Here is a 21,997-nt window from a genome sequence, read left to right on the forward strand (position 1 = left end):
GCTTGTCTCCCAAGTATTTAAACCATACCAAACCATATTTGGTAAAGTTTCGCCATAATATTTGAATTGAAAAAGTGTGAACATAATCATTAGGATATTTTATCTATACACAATACCTCCATAATTAAAAAAAATGTATTTAATTAAATGCACGTCGCATTTACATACAGTGCATTCGGAAAGTATTCAGACCCCTTGACCTTTCCCACATTTTGTTACGTTACAGCCTTATTCTAAAATGTATTATATTGTTTTGTTTTCCTCATCAATCTACACACAATACCCCATAATGACAAAGCAAACACAGGTTTTAAGAAATGTTAGAAAGTTATTAAAAAGAAAAGGCTGAAATATCACATTTACATACAGTGGGGCAAAAAATATTTAGTCAGCCACCAATTGTGCAAGTTCTCCCACTTAAAAAGATGAGAGGCCTGTAATTTTCATCATAGGTACACTTAAACTATGACAGACAAAATGAGGGAAAACATTTCACAAAATCACATTGTAGGATTTTTTCTGAATTTATTAGCAAATTATGGTGGAAAATAAGTATTTGGTCAATAACAAAAGTTTATCTCAATACTTTGTTATATATACTTTGTTATATACCCTTTGTTGGCAATGACAGAGGTCAAACGTTTTCTGTAATCTTCACAAGGTATTTTGGCCCATTCCTCCATGCAGATCTCCTCTAGAGCAGTGATGTTTTGGGGCTGTTGCTGGGCAACACGGACATTCAACTCCCTCCAAAGATTTTCTATGGGGTTGAGATCTGGAGACTGGCTAGGCCACTCCAGGACCTTGAAATGCTTCTTACGAAGCCACTCCTTCGTTGCCCGGGCGGTGTGTTTGGGATCATTGTCATGCTGAAAGACCCAGCCACGTTTCATCTTCAATGCCCTTGCTGATGGAAGGAGTTTTTCACTCAAAATCTCACGATACATGGCCCCATTCATTCTTTCCTTTACACGGATCAGTCGTCCTGGTTCCTTTGCAGAAAAACAGCCCCAAAGCATGATGTTTCCACCCCCATGCTTCACAGTAGTTATGGTGTTCTTTGGATGCAACTCAGCATTCTTTGTCCTCCAAACACGACGTGTTGAGTTTTTACCAAAAAGTTATATTTTGGTTTCATCTGACCATATGACATTCTCCCAATCTTCTTCTGAATCATCCAAATCCTCTCTAGCAAACTTCAGACGGGCCTGTTACTTTGGTCCCAGCTCTCTGCAGGTCATTTACTAGATCTGGGGCTCTTGCGTGGAGCCCCAGATCGAGGGAGATTATCAGTGGTCTTGTATGTCTTCCATTTCCTAATATTTGCTCCCACAGTTGATTTCTTGAAACCAAGCTTCTTACCTATTGCAGATTCAGTCTTCCCAGCCTGGTGCAGGTCTACAATTTTGTTTCTGGTGTCCTTTGACAGCTCTTTGGTCTTGGCCAAAGTGTGACTGATTGAGGTTGTGGACAGGTGTTTTTATACCAAAGTGTGACTGATTGAGGTTGTGGACAGGTGTCTTTTATACCAAAGTGTGACTGATTGAGGTTGTGGACAGGTGTCTTTTATACTGATAACAAGTTCAAACAGGTGCCATTAATACAGGTAACGAGTGGAGGACAGAGGAGCCTGTCCTCCACTCGTTACAGGTCTGTGAGAGCCAGAAATCTTGCTTGTTTGTAGGTGACCAAATACTTTATTTTCCACCATAATTTGCAAATAAATGTATAAAAAATCCTACAATGTGATTTTGTGGATAGTAGTCACCAGATAGTCAGGCTGATTTGAGGTAGTATGTACATGAGTATGTACATGTAGATATGGTTAAAGTGACTATGCATATATGATGAACAGAGAGTAGCTGAAGCGTAAAGAGGGGTTGGCGGGTGGCGGGACACAATGCAGATAGCCCGGTTAGCCAATGTGCGGGAGCACTGGTTGGTCGGGCCAATTGAGGTAGTATGTACATATGTACATGAATGTATAGTTAATGACTGTGCATATATGATAAACAAATAGTAGCAGCATAAAAGAGAGGTTGGGGGGGCACACAATTACAATCATGTCCTATCAATTGAATTTACCACAGGTGGACACCAATCAAGTTGTAGAAACATCTCAAGGATGGACAATGGAAAAGGGATGTACCTGAGCTCAATTTCGAGTCTCGTAGTAAAGGGTCTGAATACATATGTATATAAATTATTTCAGTTTTTATTTTTAATAAATTCATGTCTAAAAACCTGTTTTTGCTTTGTCATTATTGCGTAATGTGTGTAGATTAAGGAGGATTTTTAAAAACATTTAATCCATTTTAGAGTAAGGCGTAGCAACAAAATGTGGAAAAGGTCAAGGGGTCTGAATACTTTCTGAATGCACTGTAAATGTTATTCACACCCCTGAGTCAAATATATGTTAGAATTACGATAACAGCAGTAAGTCTTTCTGGGTAAGTCTCTAAGAGCTTTGCACACCTGGATTGTACAATATTTGCCCTTTTTTAAATTCTTAAAGCTGTTGATCATTGCTAGACAGCCATTTATGTCTTGCCATAGATTTTCACAACGATTTTAAGTCAAAATTGTAACTAGGCTACTCAGGAACATTCAATGTTGTCTTGGTAAGTAACTCCAGTGGATATTTGGCCTTGTGTTTTAGGTTATTGTCCTGCTGAAAGGTGAATTTGTCTCCCAGCGTCTGTTAGGAAAACAGACTGAACCAGGTTTTCCTCTAGTATTTTGCCTGTGCTTAGCTCTGTTCGGTTTCTTTTTATTATAAAAAAAATCTTGCCGATGACAAGCATACCCATAACATGATGCAGCCACCACAATGCTTGAAAATATGAAGTGGTACTCAGTGATGTGTTCTTGGATTTGCCCCAAACGTAACGCTTTGTATTCAGAACACAAAGTTAATTTCTTTGCCACATTCGTTGCAGTTTCACTTCAGTGCCTTATTGCAAAAAGGATGCATGTTTTGGAATCATTTTATTCAGTACACACTTCCTTTTGACTCTGTCATTAAGGTTAGCATTGTGGAGTAACTCCAATGTTGATCCATCCTCAGTTTTTGTCCTATCACATCCATTAAACTATAACTGTTTTAAAGTCACCATTGGCCTCATGGTGAAATCCCTGAGTGGTTTCCTTCCTCTCCAGCAACTGAGTTAGGAAGGACGCCTGTATCTTTGTAGTGACTGGTTGTGTTGATACACCATCCAAAGTGTAATTACTTCACTATGCTCCATGGGATATTCAATGCCTCTTGTTTGTTTACCCATCTACCAATAGGTGACCTTCTTTGCGAGGCATTGGAAAACCTCCCTGATGTTTGGTTTAATCTTTGTTTGAAATTCACTGCTCGACAATTATCTGTATGTGTGGGGTACAGAGATGATGTAGTCATTAAAAATCATGTTGAACACTATTATTGTACATAGTGAGTCCATGCAGATTATTATGTGACTCGTTAAGCAAATTCCTACTTCTGAACTCATATTGGCTTGCAAAGGGGTTGAATACGTACATTTTTTAAGAGTTAGTAAACATTTCTACAAACTTAATTCCACTCTGGGGTATTGTGTGTAGGCCAGTGACACAATCTCAATGTAATACATTTAAAATTTAGGCTGTAACAACAAAATGTGGAAAAAGTCAAAGGGTGTGAATACTTTCTGAAGGCACTGTATAGGGCAGCACTTTGTTTAAAGCATCAATTTATCAAATCAGTTATTGTGTTCTTGCTCAAACCATGAGCAACACCTGTCAAACTGACATTTTCTCTTAAAACACAGGATGTAGATTCATATGGGACTAGTATTATCAGAGGACCTTGTAATTATTACTTTCCTGCTTTGTAAAAATGACTGTCATGACAGATTCGGACGGGATATAAGTACAGATAATACAGATATGGTGATTAGTGCTTGTGCACATACCGTAGTTACATAACCCTATCTCCCCCAGTAAAACTAATCCTCCCCGGGCGCTGAAGACGTGGATGTCGATTAAGGCAGGCCCCGCACTTCTCTGATTCAGAGGGGTTGGGTTAAATGCGGAAGACACATTTCAGTTGAATACATTGTTGGACAACTGTCTAGGTATCCCCTTTTCCCGAATAGGGTTTAAGCCCCATTTTGGTCTGAAGTCATTTTAGTTTTGTCCGAAATGTGTTTTTTTTTCTCGAATTTCTACTGTCTTATTTCATGTTTACTCGGTCAATACCCAGAAAATATACTTTTTAACATCTCGTATCATTAGGTTGTCTTTCAGGCAAAATAATTATTCTCCACAACTGGAGGGAACGTAAGCCAACTTGCTATTCTGTTGATCATTGACTACTTAGACCTCTTATACATGGAACGTGCAGCCTGCCTGCTCAAGGACTTTGGTAGACGTTTAGACACTGGGACACTGTATGCAAGTTCTTGGACTCTGGGACTGTACATTTGAAAGTTTCAATCCTCTAATCTCTACTTGAATATCGACCAAACTCAGTGACTCTGACACACCTTCCATTGACATGTGACTGTCCTAATACGGACACTGAACTCTGAAGATCTGAACATGGTTGTTCTTCCCTCAAGTCTTAATAGGCAGCCATTGTCCCAGAGGAAGACCCATTTGTCTTCAAGTCTCAGGAGTAGGCAGTGCTCATAAGTGAACCTGACTATTTCAATACCTGCCTAAACCTTTGTAAAAATCCCCTAATAACATCAATGAATGATTTATTTTCAAGTTTGAGTTGGCTACTGTGCTTGTTGTATATTCATATTGTATAGTCCTTATTGCTTTTTGTAGACTTAAATCTTTGCAGCCTTGTCCATCGTGTATGATTTACAATTGGCGGATCAATGTGCAGTTGGGTTGTGAAGTGTCTGGTCCCAGAGAAAATGAAGCCTTATCAGCCTATTTGTGAACAAACCTTCATTTGGTCTAACTACAGAATGTGCCGCCCTCTTTTATTAATTCCCATACAGACTGTATATGTCAAGATTACAGATTTATATTGATGTAATGTAATTAATGCTAAATCATTTTAATGCTTTGTCAAGATTGATATAAAACCGATAGTAAACACTTGAAAGTGTGAAATATAGCCTTCCAAATAATTTCAGCCAAAAAAGAAACGTCTCTTTTTCAGGACCCTGTCTTTCAAAGATAATTCGTAAAAATCCAAGTAACTTCACAGATCTCATTGTAAAGGGCGTAACTCTTTTGGGATAGGGGGCAGCATTTTCACTTTTGGATGAATAGCGTGCCCAGAGTGAACTGCCTCCTACTCTGTCCCAGATACTAATATATGCATTTTATTATTAGTATTGGATAGAAAACACTGTGAATTTTCTAAAACTGTTTGAATGATGTCTGTGAGTATAACAGAACTCATATGGCAGGCAAAAACCTGAGAAAAATCCAACCTGGAAGTGGGACATCTAAGGTTTGTAGTTTTCAAAGCTTGGCCTACCGAATACACATTGAGATATGGAGATATGGAAGTTGCATTTCCTACGGCTTCCACTAGATGTCAACCATCTTCAGAAATTTGAATGAGGATTCTACTATAAAGGTGGGGCTCGTGAGACCTCTTTGAGTCAGTGGTCTGGCAGAGTGCCTTGGTCTCATGACGAGCACTCCCGACAGAGTTACCTCTCGTTCCAGTGCTTTTCTTCAGACAAAGGAATTCTCCGGTTGGAACATTATTAATGTTTTATGTTAAAAACATCCTAAAGATTGATTCCATACATCGTTTGACATGTTTCTAAAGGACTGTAATGGAACTTTTCGTGTTTCTGTCTGGACGAAGTGCCTGCGCCTCATGAAGATGAATTACTGAGCTGAACACGCGAACAAAAAGTGGCTATTTGGACATAAATTATGGACTTTATCGACAAATCAGTCATTTATTGTCGAACTGGGATTCCTGGGAGTGCCTTCTGATGAAGATCATCAATGGTAAGTGAATATTTATGATGTTATTTTTAACTTCTGTTGACTCCAAAATGGCGGATATTACTCTGGCTCTCTAGCGACGAGCAATCCCGCTTTTCAACCAAAGCTACACAAGCATTTGTGTAAGAGTATTGATAGCCTAGCATAGCATTAAGCCTAGCATTAAGCAGGCAACATTTTCACAAAAACAAGAAAAGCATTCAAATAAAATAATTTACCTTTGAAGAACTTTGGATGTTTTAAATGACGAGACTCTTAGTTAGATAGCAAATGTTCATTTTTCCCAAAAATATAATTTGTGTAGACGAAATAGCTCCGTTTTGTTCATCACGTTTGGCTAAGAAAAAGACCGGAAAATGCAGTCACTTACAACGCCGAACTTTTTTCCAAATTAGCTCCATAATATCGACAGAAACATGTCAAACGTTGTTTAGAATCAACCCTCAAGGTGTTTTTCACATATCTATTCGATAATCTATCAGTGGTGGCAGTTGGCTTCTCATCAGAAGCAAACGGAAAAATACTGCAGCTGGAGATTACGCAATAATTGCGACGGAGGACACCAAGCGACCACCTGGTAGATGTAGTCTCTTATGGTCAATCTTCCAATGATATGCCTACAAATACGTCACAATGCTGTCGACACCTTGGGGAAGCGACAGAAAGCCTAAGCTCATCCGTGGCCCATTCACAGCCATATAAGGAGTCATTGGCATGAGGCGGTTTCAAAAAATGCGGCACTTCCTGATTGGATTTTTATGTGGGTTTTTTCTGTAACATCAGTTCTGTGGCACTCACAGACAATATCTTTGCCGTTTTGGAAACGTCAGTGTTTTCTTTCCAAAGCTGTCAATTATATGCATAGTCGAGCATCTTTTCGTGACAAAGAATCTTGTTTAAAACGGGAAAGTTTTTCATCCAAAAATTACAATAGCGCCCCCTATATCCAAGAAGTTAAGGAGAAGTCTATATTTAATTCTGTGAATAACACTTGTATCTTTTATCAATGTTTATTATGAGTATTTCTGCAAAATCACCGTATGTTTTGGAATCAAAACATTACTGCACGTAAGCTGCCAATGTAAACTGAGATTTTTGGATATAAATATGCACATTATCGAGAAAAAAAACATACATGTATTGTGTAATATGATGTCCTATGAGTGCCATCTGATGAAGATCATCAAAGATTAGTGATTCATTTATCTATATTTCTGCTTTTTGTCACTCCATCTTTGGCTGGAAAAATGGCTGTTTTTTTGACTTGGCTATGACCTAACATAATCATATGTTGTGCTTTCGCTGTAAAGCCTTTTTGAAATTGGACACGAGGGGTAGATTAACAAGATGTTTATCTTTAATTTGCTGTATTGGACTTGTTAATGTGTGAAAGTTACATATTTCTAAAAAATATCTTTAAATGTTGCGCACTGCCTTTTCAGCGGAATGTTGTCGAGGGGTTCCGCTAGCCTGCCCTAGAGAGATTTTAAACACTGTTTCCCATGCTTGTTCAATGAACCATAAACAATTAACGAACATGCACCTGTGGAACGGTTGTTAAGACACTAACAGCTTACAGACGGTAGGCAATTAAGGTGACAGTTATGAAAACTTAGGACACTAAGAGGCCTTTCTACTGACTCTGGAAAAATATGAAATGAAAGATGCCCAGGGCCCCTGCTCATCTGTGTGTACCTGCCTTAGGCATGCTGCAAGGAGGCATGAGGACTGCAGATGTGGCCAGGGCAATAAATTGCAATGTCCGTACTGTGAGACGCCTAAGACAGCGCTTACAGGAAGACAGGACGGACAGCTGATCATCCTCGTAGTGGCAGACTATGTGTAACAACACCTGCACAGGATCGGTACATCCGAACATCACACCTGCGGGACAAGTACAGGATGGCAACAACAACTGCCCCAGTTACACCAGGAACGCACAATCCCTATGTCAGTGCTCAGACTGTTCGTAATCAGCTGAGAGAGGCTGAACTAAGGGCTTGTAGGCCTGTTGTAAGGCAGGTCCTCACCAGACCTAACGGCAACAACGTTGCCTATGGGCACAAACCTACCGTCGCTGGACCAGACAGGACTGGCAAAAAGTGCTCTTCGCTGACGAGTCGCGGTTTTGTCTCATGGTTGTATTTGCGTTTCTTGTCGAAATAATGAGCGTTACACCGAGGCCCCCTTTGTTCAGGCACACATTATTCAATTTGTGTTCGTCTGTGGAACTTGTTCAGTTTATGTCGCAGTTGTTGATATGTTCATACAAATATTTACAAATGTTAATTTTGCAAAAAAAAAGCAGTTGACAGTGAGAGGACGTTTTATTATTTTTGCTGAATTTGTTTTTACACAGTGAGTCCTTCAAGGATGTCTCAGCCAGCTCAGAGATGACATTTACTATAACTATTGAATATTGATTGTTTGTGCTGAAATACATTGCAGTGCCTTTATTAAACCACAGTAGATGTTCTAGCCACATGCTTTTGGGGGGGGGGCTAGTTTGGCCATTGAGTAGGGGTGTCTGCTTCTCTGCCTTAATGAAACAGCAGAACTCTCATGTAAAAGTTAAATCCTACCGATCTACACAAGGGTTGAGATGTATTGTTGTTTGCTGCTGTTCGCGCACTTGGTTCATTTTTTTACTCTTTGCCCACAACACCTCAACATTATATTTTAGACTGGGTAGTGCTACAGACACTTTGGAGTTCCACTCTGAAATTGGAAAGAAATCCCTCTAGCAGATATATGGTCTAAACACGAATGCTTCTAAAATCTTTATGGTCATTCATGCAATATGAATTGAGTTTTTCACCGTTGCCTTGTGTTGTGAGATTTATTGTAATGATATTGACCAGACATACCCGGCTCATCAAACACACACTTTTTGAATTGCAACTGCATTACTGGTGGTATGGAATACAATCATAATGCATAATACATAAAGGTGTAGTGACTTTAAAGCGTGTTAACCCTCGCAAGGCTGCCAGCCCAGACGGCATCTATAGTCGTGTCATCAGAGCATGCGCAGACCAGCTGGCTGTAGTGTTTACGGATATATTCAATGTCCCCACATATTTGAAGATGTCCACCATTATTTCTGAACCCAAGAATGCAAGAGTAACTGAACTAAATGACTATCGCCCCATAGCACTCACCACTGTCATCATGAAGTGCTTTGAGAGACGAGTCAGGATCATATCACCTCTACCTTACCTGACACCCTAGAATCACTTAAATTTGCTTGCCGCCCCAATAGGTCCACAGGCCATGCAATCGCCATCTCACTGCCCTATCCCATCTGGACAAGGGGAATACTTATGTAAGAATGCTGTTCATTGACTATACATGTAGCTCAGCATTCAAAACTATAGTACTCATCATTAAGCTTGGGGCCCTGGGTATGATCCCCGCCATCTGCAACTGGGTCCTGGACTTTCTGACGAGCCGCCGCCAAGTGCTGAAGGTAGGAAACTAAAACCAAATCCTCAACACAGGGGCACCACAAAGGTGTGTGCTCAGCCCCTTCCTGTACTCCTTGTTCACCCATGACTGCGTGACCACGCACGCCTCCAACTCATGAAGTTTACAGACGACACAAAAGTAGTATGCCTGATTACCAACAATGATGAAACAGCCTACAAGGAGGAGGTGCCAGGAAATTAACGTCTCACTCAATGTCAACAAAACAAAGGAGCTGATCATGGACTTCAGGAAACAGCAGAGGTTGCACTCCCCTATCCACATCGACAGGATTGCAGTGCAGAAGGTGGAAAGCTTCAAGTTCCTTGGCGTGCACATCACTAACAAACTGAAATGGTCCACCCACACAGACAGTGTGGTGAAGAAGGCTCAACAGCACCTCTTCAACCTCAGAGGCTGAATAAATTTGGCTTGGCACCTAAAACCCTCACAAACTTCTACAGATGCACAATTGAGAGCATCCTGTTGGGCTGTATCACCGCCTGGTACGGCAACTGCACCACCCGCAACCATAGGGCTCTCCAGAGGGTGGTGCGGTCTGCCCAACACATAACTAGGGGCAAACTACCTTCCCTCCAGGACACCAACAGCACCAGATGTCACAGAAAGGCCAAAAAGACCAAGGACAACAACCAGCTGAGCCACTGCCTGTTCACCCTGCATCATCCAGAAGGCGAGGTCAGTACAAGTGCATTAAAGTTGGGACCGAGAGACAGAATCTGTTTTTCAATCTCAAGGTCATCAGACTGTTAAATAGCCAAAACTAGCACCTTAGAATCTGCTGCCCTAAAACGTTTGACATGTTTCTGTGGACATTACGGATACTATTTGGAATTTTCGTCTGCGATGTTGTGACCGCTCGAGCCTGTGGATTTCTGAACATAATACGCCAAACAAATGGAGGTATTTTGGATATAAAAATAAACTTTATGGAACAAAAGGAGCATTTATTGTGTAACTGGGAGTCTCGCGAGTGAAAATATCTGAAGATCATCAAAGGTTAGCGATTCATTTTATTGCTTTTCTAATTTTCGTGACCAAACTACTTTGATGCTAGGTGTTCATAATGTTTTGTCTAGTGATCGATAAACTCACACAAAAGCTTGGATTGCTTTCGCTGTAAAGCATATTTTCAAAATCTGACACGACAGGTGGATTAACAACAAGCTAAGCTGTGTTTTGCTATATTGCACTTGTGATTTCATGAAAATTAAATATGTTTAGTAATTTTATTTGAATATGGTGCACTGCAATTTAGCAGGTGTTGATGAAAATGATCCCGCTAACGGGATTACTCAAATGTTTATACTTTATTCTATTTTACTGCATTTTAGTCTATGCCGCATCGACATTACTCGTCCAAATATTTATATATTCTTAATTCCATTCCTTTACTTTAGAATATGTGTGCATTGTTGGGGCGGCAGGGTAGCCTAGTGGTTAGAGCATTGGACTAGTAACCGAAAGGTTGCAAGTTCAAACCCCTGAGCTGACAAGGTACAAATCTGTTGTTCTGCCCCTGAACAGGCAGTTAACCCACTGTTCCTAGGCTGTCATTGAAAATAAGAATTTGTTCTTAACTGACTTGCCTAGTTAAATAAAGGTAAAATTGCATGTGTTGGCCTAGAAACACAACCATTTTTCTACACCCGCAATAACATCTGCTGAAAATGTTATTTTATTTTATTTGACTTCTTATCTAAATGATGGCAAACAGTGCCTCAGTAATCGTATACAAAGTTCAGGATAATACATGCAGTCATTCATATTATTGAAATAATAGCTTAAAAATATGTTATGCATATTTCTATGATCTCACGAGGTACCAATTATTGGACATTAGGTACGTACATCAGACACAAACACAAGGTGACAGTTTGAATAGTTATTGAATTTTGTTTATTGAATGTTGCACTGTTGTAGCCTGACAATAGAAAACAAACTATTGCATACTTCTCTGGATGCTATGCTGTCATGGACTACTCATCGAAGATCTTCTTCTTTTTTTTCCCAGAACTTTTCAAAAACTGTCATGTTTACCTGCGTAGGATGCCACTGCGATGACAAATATGTGGACAAAGACCTTTAATTGTAATTATGTCACAGCCTCAGTTTCCACTTTTATGATGGAAAGGCACTGTGACAGTGTAAACTCTATGGTTGAAATGGCACACTAATAGGAGTGCTAGATGGGCTTTCTGAGACAAGGTGTCAGCTGAACACTTTTTCGGCACCAACATTTGTTTTGACACAATGTTCAAAGGTTTGCTAGCACCGGTAGTATTTATACTTTGACATTCAGGCATGTACAGTGGGGCAAGATTTCTGGCTCTCACAGACCTGTAACTTCTTCTTTAAGAGGCTCCTCTGTCCTCCACTCGTTACCTGTATTAATGGCAACTGTTTGAACTTGTTAAATGACAGTGAAATAATACAAATATACAGAATAAATGCAAAGTCTTATGTTTGGGGCAAATCCAACACGTCACTGAGTAACTGCCGCCTTATTTTCAATCATGGTGGTGGCTGCATCATGTTATGGGTATGCGTTACATAGGCAAAACACTGGGGAGTTTTTCCAGGTAAAAAGAAACAGGATGGCGCTAAGCACAGGCAAAATCCTACAACAGGACACCTACAGCACCCGATGTCACAGGAAGACTAAAAAGATTATCAAGGACAACAACCACAGTAGCCACTGCCTGTTCACCCGCTATCATCCAGAAGGCGCGGTCAGTAGAGGTGCATCCTAGCTGGGACCGAGATAAGCTGTTTTTCAATCTCAAGGCCATCAGACTGTTAAATAGCCATCACTAGCACAGCGGGGCTGCTGCCTATATACACAGACTTGAAATCATAGGCCACTTTAATAAATAGAACACTAGTCACTTTGATGTCACTTTAATAATGTTTGCATATCTTGCATTACTCATCTAATATGTATATACAGTATTCTATACTATTGTACTGTAGCTTAGTCTATGACGCTCTGACATTGCTCGTCCATATATTTATATATTCTTAATTCCATTCCTTTACTTAGATTTGTGTGTTGGGTATATGTTGTGAAATACTTAGATATTACTTGTTAGAAGCAGAAGCATTTCGCTACATCCGCAATAACCTCTGATAAACATGTGTATGTGACCAATAAAGTTTGATATGATTTGAATTCACCTTTCAGCAGGACAGTAACCTACAACACAAAGTCAAATCTACACTGGAGTTGTTTATCAAGAAGACAGTGGAGGTTCCTGAATGGTTACAGTTGTGACAAAAATCTGCTTGCTTTAAAATTGCTGTGTAGGCATGAGCACCAACATCTTGACAGAGCCTGAAGAATTATGAAAATATTGAAGGGCTAATATTGCATAATCCAGGTGTGTAAAGCTCTTAGGGATTTACCCAAGAAGACTCACTGATGTAATCGCTGCCGACGGTGTTTCTAGCATGTATGCAATGACAATTTTAGTTACTTAATTTCTATCAATCTTTTAAAAAATAAATAGAAATCTTCCACTTTGACATTCAAGTATTTTTGTGTACATTGTTGATAAAAATGACAATTAAATCAATTTTAATCCAACTTTTTAACAACATTTGAATAAATCCAAGGCGTATGAATACTTTGGCAGGCACTGTACTTTCTGAATTCCTGTTCAGAGGAGTGCAGAGAAAGTTGACAACGGTTGTTTATTGCACTCATGAGAGTATACTTTTTCATATCTCAAGAAAATATACTTAAATATACTTTTTTGAAAGTATACTTAAATGTCCACTAAATATATTTAAAGTATATTTTCAGAAACGTATGTGCACAAAAATGAGCATATTCCCCAGCATCCTTTTCTGCAGCTGAAGTTTTTATTTATAATATATTGTTCCTCATATTTAGCTTATTCAATATTTCGTAATAGGAATAGTTTCAAGTCTTAGTTAAACATTTGTCACTTTGCGAGACAGTGTTTTTTATGTGTCTTTTCTAACATATTGTCATCTGAAATGAAGTCTCCCTATAGGCACAGACATCAGTTCAACGTCTAGTTTTGATTTTTATTCGGTTGAGTTGTCAACTAACGTGAATTCAACGTGAAATAACCAAAAAATATCACAATGTCATTGGATTTAGGCTAAAAGTTGGGTGAAAGAAAATACTAAAATCCTTTTACGTTGATTACTTTTTGCAAATCCAATCACTTTTCCAAGTTGATTCAACCATTACTTTTCATTTTTTTGTTGTTGAAATGACGTGGAAACAATGTTTGTGACAGGTTCGTCAATAGATTGTGTAATGGTGACAGTCATAACAATTTAGGGCTTAGGACTTTAAATGAAAAGACATATCAAATGTTAGAAATTCACCCACTCAGCTGCTTTTGCCAGAATTGGAGTCCGAAATATGCCGCCACTAATTACCACAGAACTTCTCCCTGTGAGTTAAATGCGAAGGTAAGTCAACAAGTTTTTCAAAAAGATGGTTTTAATAAACTGGGTCATCTTTGGTATGGAGTCTGTAGCTGCAGGATACTTTCTATTCAGAAGAATAGATAGCCATCAAATAAGAGCAAAAGGTCTTATGATACGTTTGACATACTTTTTTGGGAAGTGGAACAGGTCTGCTATAATGATAGGTAGCTGTAATGATATTCGTATTGGCAAAATAATGCTATTTTGAGACAATAAGGGGTTATAGTGAACTGACAGGAATTGAAAAATGTTTTTTTTTTGTAAAATGCTTCTTTAAAGAATGTGAGTACTGGAATAAGAAATATCTATTGTTGCCTCTTTCAAGTCAATTTTCAGATGCCTTGTTTACTTGACTGCCGTTTGCTACCGTTATAGTGCAATTAGTATATTGTTTAGTGTTGCGTTGTGGCTTTGCTGGCATGCATCTAAAACCATTTTTTTTAGATTGCCCCACGAAGATTTACATGCTAAAATCGCCACTTTCTAAAAGGAGAACGCTAGTCTTGCATTTAAGCACAGCGTTCCACCACCTGACAGCTCCGCATGTAACTTACACTGATGTGTTCGTCCTGTTAAGATGTGAGTCAGGTTTGATGACCCAGTGTCTTTGTGGTGTCGTAGGATAATCCCCTTGTTTTTAGCCCACAAAGCCATAATGTTGTAGGCTATACTTCATCTGTTCAGAATTGAATGTTTGATACCAGTTGGGGAGAGAAGTGGATTTACAATAGTATCTTTAAATATAGCTGCCAACTGTGAACCATTTCTTTATGACATTGTTTTGCATTTTAGCATGTAAATCTTCGTGGGGCAATCTAAAAAAAAATGGTTTTAGATGCATGCCAGCAAAGCCACAACACAACACTTGGCAAACGGCAGTCCAATGGCATGAGGAGGTATGGCAATAAATAGGCCATAGTAGCAAAGTAATTACAATTTAGCAAATCTTTTCTTTTTTTGCTGAGTTTATTCCAAATCAGTCATTGTTGAATTTGCGATTTCCAACTTGTTGTGTAATGTTTATGTCCAATGGCCGATGAGTTTTATATATAATTTATCTTCATAATTTGTCTTCATATCATAATTTGTCTTCATATGACAAGGATTGAAAAGGATTTGCCAGTAGATTGTCGACTTGATTCATGATGATGCTTGCTAGCTAAGATTTTGGAAGTCTAATGTTGAGTCCAGTCCAATCAAAGCTACTGTAGATATAACGTGATTTGAACACTGAGCTAATCACGGTGCAATTAGAGAACATTACTAACCCTTATGCTCCGTATTTTCTGCTGGCTTCCCCACCACTACAGAAAGCACTGAGCTAGGCTGAAACACCTGCATTTTGGAGCTGCCTTATTCAAGAAAGCAAATAAGCATGTTTGTCTGTGGCTTTTTTAACAAAAAATGTTTTTCTTCATTGCTTGCAAACTGATATGTGACACGTATTAATGCCTAAATAACATGCAAAACATGTAAAATATGTATTTATTTTTTGCTAACAGGTGGCGACCCTGAACGACGGGTTGCCCCTGTGTATTAGGCATCTACCGAGTACTGCATTTCATGCTTTGCATGTACTGTTAACACTGGTTATTCCCCCATAAGTATCAGTCTGATATGGCAAATTGTCTTTCCTACATTGTATGCCACAGGCCTACATTGAGGTCTAAAAGACAAGCATTGTTCTCTCACAAAATGATTATACTACAACTGACTATGTGTAGCAAATTAATCCTGACAAAATGTTTTACTAAATCATTCTCAAGAGCCCGATATCATGAACATTGCAACATCATTCTTGATAGCCGCAAGCCACTGGCAGCATCGGGGGAAATCTCTGGATTGTAGAATGCTGAAACATAAGTCATGTTGCACTTGTTTGTAATTAGCATAGCCAGACACAGAACATAACATGGGCATGTGACAAAATTTAGAGAAATTTTCCCCCAAAATTGCCTAGAGAAGTAATTATTATTGTTACAAACCAGAAACCGTGGATTGATGGCAGCATTCGCGTGAAACTGAAAGCCCGAACCACTGCTTTTAATCAGGGCAAAGTGACCGGAAACATGACCGAATACAAACAGTGTAACTATTCCCTCCGCAAGGCAATCAAACAAGCTAAGCGTCAGTATAGAGACAAAGTAGAATCTCAATTCAACGGCTCAGACACAAGAGGTATGTGGCAGGGTCTACAGTCAATCACGGATTACAAAAAGAAAACCAGCCCAGTCACGGACCAGGACGTCTTGCTCCCAGGCAGACTAAATAACTTTTTTGCCCGATTTGAGGACAATACAGTGCCACTGACACGGCCCGCAACTAAAACATGCGGACTCTCCTTCACTGCAGCCGACGTGAGGAAAACATTTAAACGTGTCAACCCTCGCAAGGCTGCAGGCCCAGACGGCATCCCCAGCCGCGCCCTCAGAGCATGCGCAGACCAGCTGGCTGGTATGTTTACGGACATATTCAATCAATCCCTATCCCAGTCTGTTGTTCCCACATGCTTCAAGAGGGCCACCATTGTTCCTGTTCCCAAGAAAGCTAAGGTAACTGAGCTAAACGACTACCGCCCCGTAGCACTCACTTCCGTCATCATGAAGAGCTTTGAGAGACTAGCCAAGGACCTAATCACCTCCACCCTACCTGACACCCTAGACCCACTCCAATTTGCTTACCGCCCAAATAGGTCCACAGACGATGCAATCTCAACCACACTGCACACTGCCCTAACCCATCTGGACAAGAGGAATACCTACGTGTGAATGCTGTTCATTGACTACAGCTCGGCATTTAACACCATAGTGCCCTCCAAGCTCGTCATCAAGCTCGAGACCCTGGGTCTCGACCCCGCCCTGTGCAACTGGGTACTGGACTTCCTGACGGGCCGCCCCCAGGTGGTGAGGGTAGGCAACAACATTTCCACCCCGCTGATCCTCAACACTGGGGCCCCACAAGGGTGCGTTCTGAGCCCTCTCCTGTACTCCCTGTTCACCCACGACTGAGTGGCCACGCACGCCTCCAACTCAATCATCAAGTTTGCGGACGACACAACAGTGGTAGGCTTGATTACCAACAACGACGAGACGGCCTACAGGGAGGAGGTGAGGGCCCTCGGAGTGTGGTGTCAGGAAAATAACCTCACACTCAACGTCAACAAAACTAAGGAGATGATTGTGGACTTCAGGAAACAGCAGAGGGAACACCACCTAATCCACATTGATGGAACAGTAGTGGAGAGGGTAGTAAGTTTTAAGTTCCTCGGGGTACACATCACAGACAAACTGAATAGGTCCACCCACACAGACAGCATCGTGAAGAAGGCGCAGCAGCGCCTCTTCAACCTCAGGAGGCTGAAGAAATACAGCTTGTCACCAAAAGCACTCACAAACTTCTACAGATGCACAATCGAGAGCATCCTGTCGGACTGTATCACCGCCTGGTACGGCAACTGCTCCGCCCACAACCGTAAGGCTCTCCAGAGGGTAGTGAGGTCTGCACAACACATCACCGGGGGCAAACTACCTGCCCTCCAGGACACCTACACCACCCGATGTCACAGGAAGGCCATAAAGATCATCAAGGACAATAACCACCCGAGCCACTGCCTGTTCACCCCGCTATCATCCAGAAGGCGAGGTCAGTACAGGTGCATCAAAGCGGGGACCGAGAGACTGAAAAACAGCTTCTATCGCAAGGCCATCAGACTGTTAAACAGCCACCACTAACATTGAGTGGCTGCTGCCAACACACTGACTCAACTCCAGCCACTTTAATAAATGGAATTGATGGGAAATGATGTAAAATATATCACTAGCCACTTTAAACAATGCTACCTAATATAATGTTTACATACCCTACATTATTCATCTCATATGTATATGTATATACTGTACTCTATATCATCTACTGCATCTTTATGTAATACATGTATCACTAGCCACTTTAACTATGCCACTTTGTTTACATACTCATCTCATATGTATATACTGCACTCAATAGCATCTACTGTATCTTGCCTTGCCTTGCCTATGCCTCTGTACCATCACTCATTCATATATCTTTATGTACATATTCTTTATCCCCTTACACTTGTGTCTATAAGGGAGTAGTTTTGGAATTGTTAGCTAGATTACTTGTTGGTTATTACTGCATTGTCGGAACTAGAAGCACAACATCTGCTAACCATGTGTATGTGACAAATAAAAAATGTTATTTGATTTATTGTGTTGTAAAAGTAAACAATGCCATCATCCAAGTTTGTGGGCACGTCCCATCTAGGAGTGGTATCTGCATTCGTTACAAATGCCGGACTTTGTGGTTCACTATGAGCAGCAAAATACCTAGGAAGTCGAAACATCTCGAATCTTGCAATGAAATGTTAATGTGTTCGTTCTAGGTTGTGGTTACGATCATTTTTATGTTTATGATAACGTAATAATGTTAATATAGTAATGACTATATGCCATGGCTGAGCCAGAGTGAAGTTTCCCTTTAAATAGTATTTATTAGTTTTACTAGCTCTGTGTATCCTCAAATTTAAAAAAGTGAGAGAGTGCCACTCCCCCGCGCTCTGGCAGCACTACACCCGTGCTGCGCAAACAGCATCTAATGGCTACGTTTCTGTTCTTGTTCCAGGGAAGCACTACCGCAAGTCCTGCGCATCGTCTGGGGCCTGCCTCATCGCCTCCTCTGGCTACCAGCAGTTCTGCACAGGGAAGCTCTACTCAGTGTGCATCAGCTGCTGCAACACTCCCCTCTGTAATGGACCCCGTCAGAAGAAACAGAGTTCCAGAAACAGAGTTCCCTCTGCCGCCTTGTCCCTAAGCCCACTACACAGCCTCTCCATCCTTTTTCTTCCCTTCCTCCTGCGCCCACCCTCCATATTCAGCTGAGAGCCTATGATTGGCTGGTTTGGTCTCATCAAGACTGTGGTTAAAATTTGAGGCTTGATACGGTGTCCATATCGTCAATGGATGTATGACGCTGTCCTAACATAGACACTGTATTTAGATGATGTCTTAATAAGGACAGCAAATAAAGGTCGAAGGGCATTGATTGAAGAAAGGTTCTGAAGGAACCTCCCAAATATGTTTATAGTGTCAGTCATATGCACCACAGGAAAGGACTTTGGCGAGTGGAAGTGAGGTGGCCATGGAGCAATATCACTTCTAATGGGTCACATTTTACCCCCTTTTTCCTCCTAACATAACAATGGTCATTATGGCCAAACTATTTTGTTTGATCAGACCAGAGGACATTTCTCCAAGAAGTACGATCTTTGTCCCCATGTGCAGTTGCAAACTGTAGTCTGGCTTTCCTTGCTGTCTGGCCTTTCAGGTTATATCAATACAGGACTCGTTTTACTGTGGATATAGATACTTTTGTACCTGTTTCCTCCAGCATCTTCACAAGGTCTTTTGCTGTTGTTCTGGGATTGATTTTCACTTTTCGCACCAAAGTACGTTCATCTCTAGGAGACAGAACACGTTTCCTTCATCACCATGACCCATGGTGTTTATACTTGCGTACTATTGTTTATACAGATGAACGTATTTGGAGGCATTTGGAAATTGCTGCCAAGGATGAACCAGACTTGTGGAGGTCTACAAAAAAATGTCTGAGGTGTTGGCTGATTTCTTTTGATTTTCCCATGATGTCAAGCAAAGAGGCACTGAGTTTGAAGGTAGGCCTTGAAATACATCCACAGGTACACCACCTATTGACTCAAATGGTGTCAATTAAACTATCAGAAGCTTCTAAAGCCATGACATCATTTTCTGGAATGTTCCAAGCTGTTTAAAGGCACAGTCAACTTAGTGTATGTAAACTTCTGACCCACTGGAATTTTGATTAAGTGAAATAATCTGTTTAAAAAATTGTTGGAAAAATGACTTGTGTCATGCAGAAAGTAGATGTCCTAACCGACTTGCCAAAACTATAGTTTGTTAACAAGAAATTTGAGGAGTGGTTGAAAAACTAGTTTTAATGACTCCAAGCTAAGTGTATGTAAACTTCCGACTTCAACTGTATATTTGTAGATGAGCTGGAAGAGGTATATTTGTACAGCAAGGGCTCTATTCAATCGGTATCGCTGAAGCGCTAAATTTTGCGTGCTACTGTACAAATGTTCATTTCTGATTGATTCTCTGCGACAGCGGGAACGTTGTCTCTTATTGTGAATCATGCTTTAAAGCTGAACTGGACTACAGACACAAAATGAACAAAAACACAAATAAACCAACAAAGAGTAACTGACCATTTTTTGTATTACGACATCCATTTTAGGAAGTTGTCAACTCTGTCAGTGGTCAGTTATGGATGCCATGCAAATCAATGGAAAAGAATACTTTGGACACAATGTACAATGCAGTCACCAGGTCATGATGAACAGTGTTGAGAACATTTTGTGAATGTGATAATATGAGTTACAGTATGGAGAAGTGTTTATCTCTTGTCAAGGAAACAAATCACTGTAATCAACACTTCCAATACAAACCTTTTCCAATGCTCCAACTTTTAAAATGTACAGTATGAGATGAAATTGGTAAAAATTATCCTGTGCATGACTGCATGTAATATGTTAGACTCCTCACATCTTTAGTCTGTAGAGGCACCACACTTATCAGATTGTTGCAGTCTTTGTTGGAGGATATGCTGTATTCCTCTCCGATTTATTGATTGAATACTGTAATAGAGAAGACAGCTTAGTGGCTCTCCTTGGGTTCAATTTTCATGGTCACCTAGAAGTCATTCTTGACTATGTTTGACTCACCCGATCAATTCTACTTCATAACCGAAGCCAAGAAGCATATTTTGTCATGTTTATCAAATCAAATTGTATTTGTCACATGCGCCAAATACAACATGAAATGCTTACTTACAAGCCCTTAACCAATAATGCATTTTTTTTTTAAATAAGAGTTAAGAAAACATTTACTGAATAAACTAAAGTTTTAAAAAAGTTACAATAAAAGAACAATAACGAGGCTATGTACAGGGGGTACCGGTGCTGAGTCAATGTGCGGGGGGGGGGGGGGGGGGGGGGGGTACAGGTTAATTGAGGTAATATGGGGGGGATCCATGCAAATTGTCCGTGTAGCCTTTTGATTAATTGTTCAGCAGTCTTACGGCTTGGGGGTATTTTGCAGCTATCAATAAAGTGCAGAAATTGTCCAAACTAATGCGTAAAAGCACATAGCTTTTTGTGAGCATGAGTGCGGCCACTGTCTAATATACGCTAATGTAGGCTTCAAAATAAAGGAAACTTTAGATGACTTTTAGATTTATACTTTATTCATTTTATAAATCCAATTGCAATGCATGCCTGCTCCTTTGCACTTTTTATCGATTTGACGCTACTTTCCATGCATTTTCATAATGTGACCACATGCCAACCGAGGTTATCATATTAGTTAGTGAATTATCAATTTTATTTTATTTCTATAGTTTTATTTCACCTTTATTTAACCAGGTAGGCTAGTTGAGAACAAGTTCTCATTTGCAACTGCGACCTGGCCAAGATAAAGCATAGCAGTGTGAACAGACAACACAGAGTTACACATGGAGTAAAAAATTAACAAGTCAATAACACGGTAGAAAAAAAGGGGAGTCTATATACATTGTGTGCAAAAGGCATGAGGAGGTAGGCGAATAATTACAATTTTGCAGATTAACACTGGAGTGATAAATGATCAGATGGACATGTACAGGTAGAGATATTGGTGTGCAAAAGAGCAGAAAAGTAAATAAATAAAAACAGTATGGGGATGAGGTAGGTGAAAATGGGTGGGCTATTTACCAATAGACTATGTACAGCAGCAGCGATCGGTTAGCTGCTCAGATAGCAGATGTTTGAAGTTGGTGAGGGAGATAAAAGTCTCCAACTTCAGCGATTTTTGCAATTTGTTCCAGCCACAGGCAGCAGAGTACTGGAACGAAAGGCGGCCAAATTAGGTGTTGGCTTTAGGGATGATCAGTGAGATACACCTGCTGGAGCGCGTGCTACAGATGGGTGTTGCCATCGTGACCAGTGAACTGAGATAAGGCGGAGCTTTACCTAGCATGGACTTGTAGATGACCTGGAGCC

The 21,997-nt window shown here is 40.2% G+C and overlaps 1 protein-coding gene across 1 annotated transcript in view; it reads left to right on the forward strand.

Annotated features, from left to right (window-relative positions):
• LOC109871176 (ly6/PLAUR domain-containing protein 1-like) overlaps window positions 1-19,159 on the forward strand; it is a 50,306-nt gene extending 31,147 nt beyond the window's left edge. Inside the window, exon 3 of the mRNA XM_020462000.2 lies at window positions 18,547-19,159. Within this exon, the coding sequence (XP_020317589.1) occupies window positions 18,547-18,803 (257 nt within the window). The 3' untranslated portion in view covers window positions 18,804-19,159. The remainder of the gene's footprint in view (window positions 1-18,546) is intronic.
• The last annotated feature ends 2,838 nt before the right edge of the window (window positions 19,160-21,997 follow it).

The sequence above is a fragment of the Oncorhynchus kisutch genome, linkage group LG26 (genome assembly GCF_002021735.2).
Source record: "Oncorhynchus kisutch isolate 150728-3 linkage group LG26, Okis_V2, whole genome shotgun sequence".
Lineage (NCBI taxonomy): Eukaryota > Metazoa > Chordata > Actinopteri > Salmoniformes > Salmonidae > Oncorhynchus > Oncorhynchus kisutch.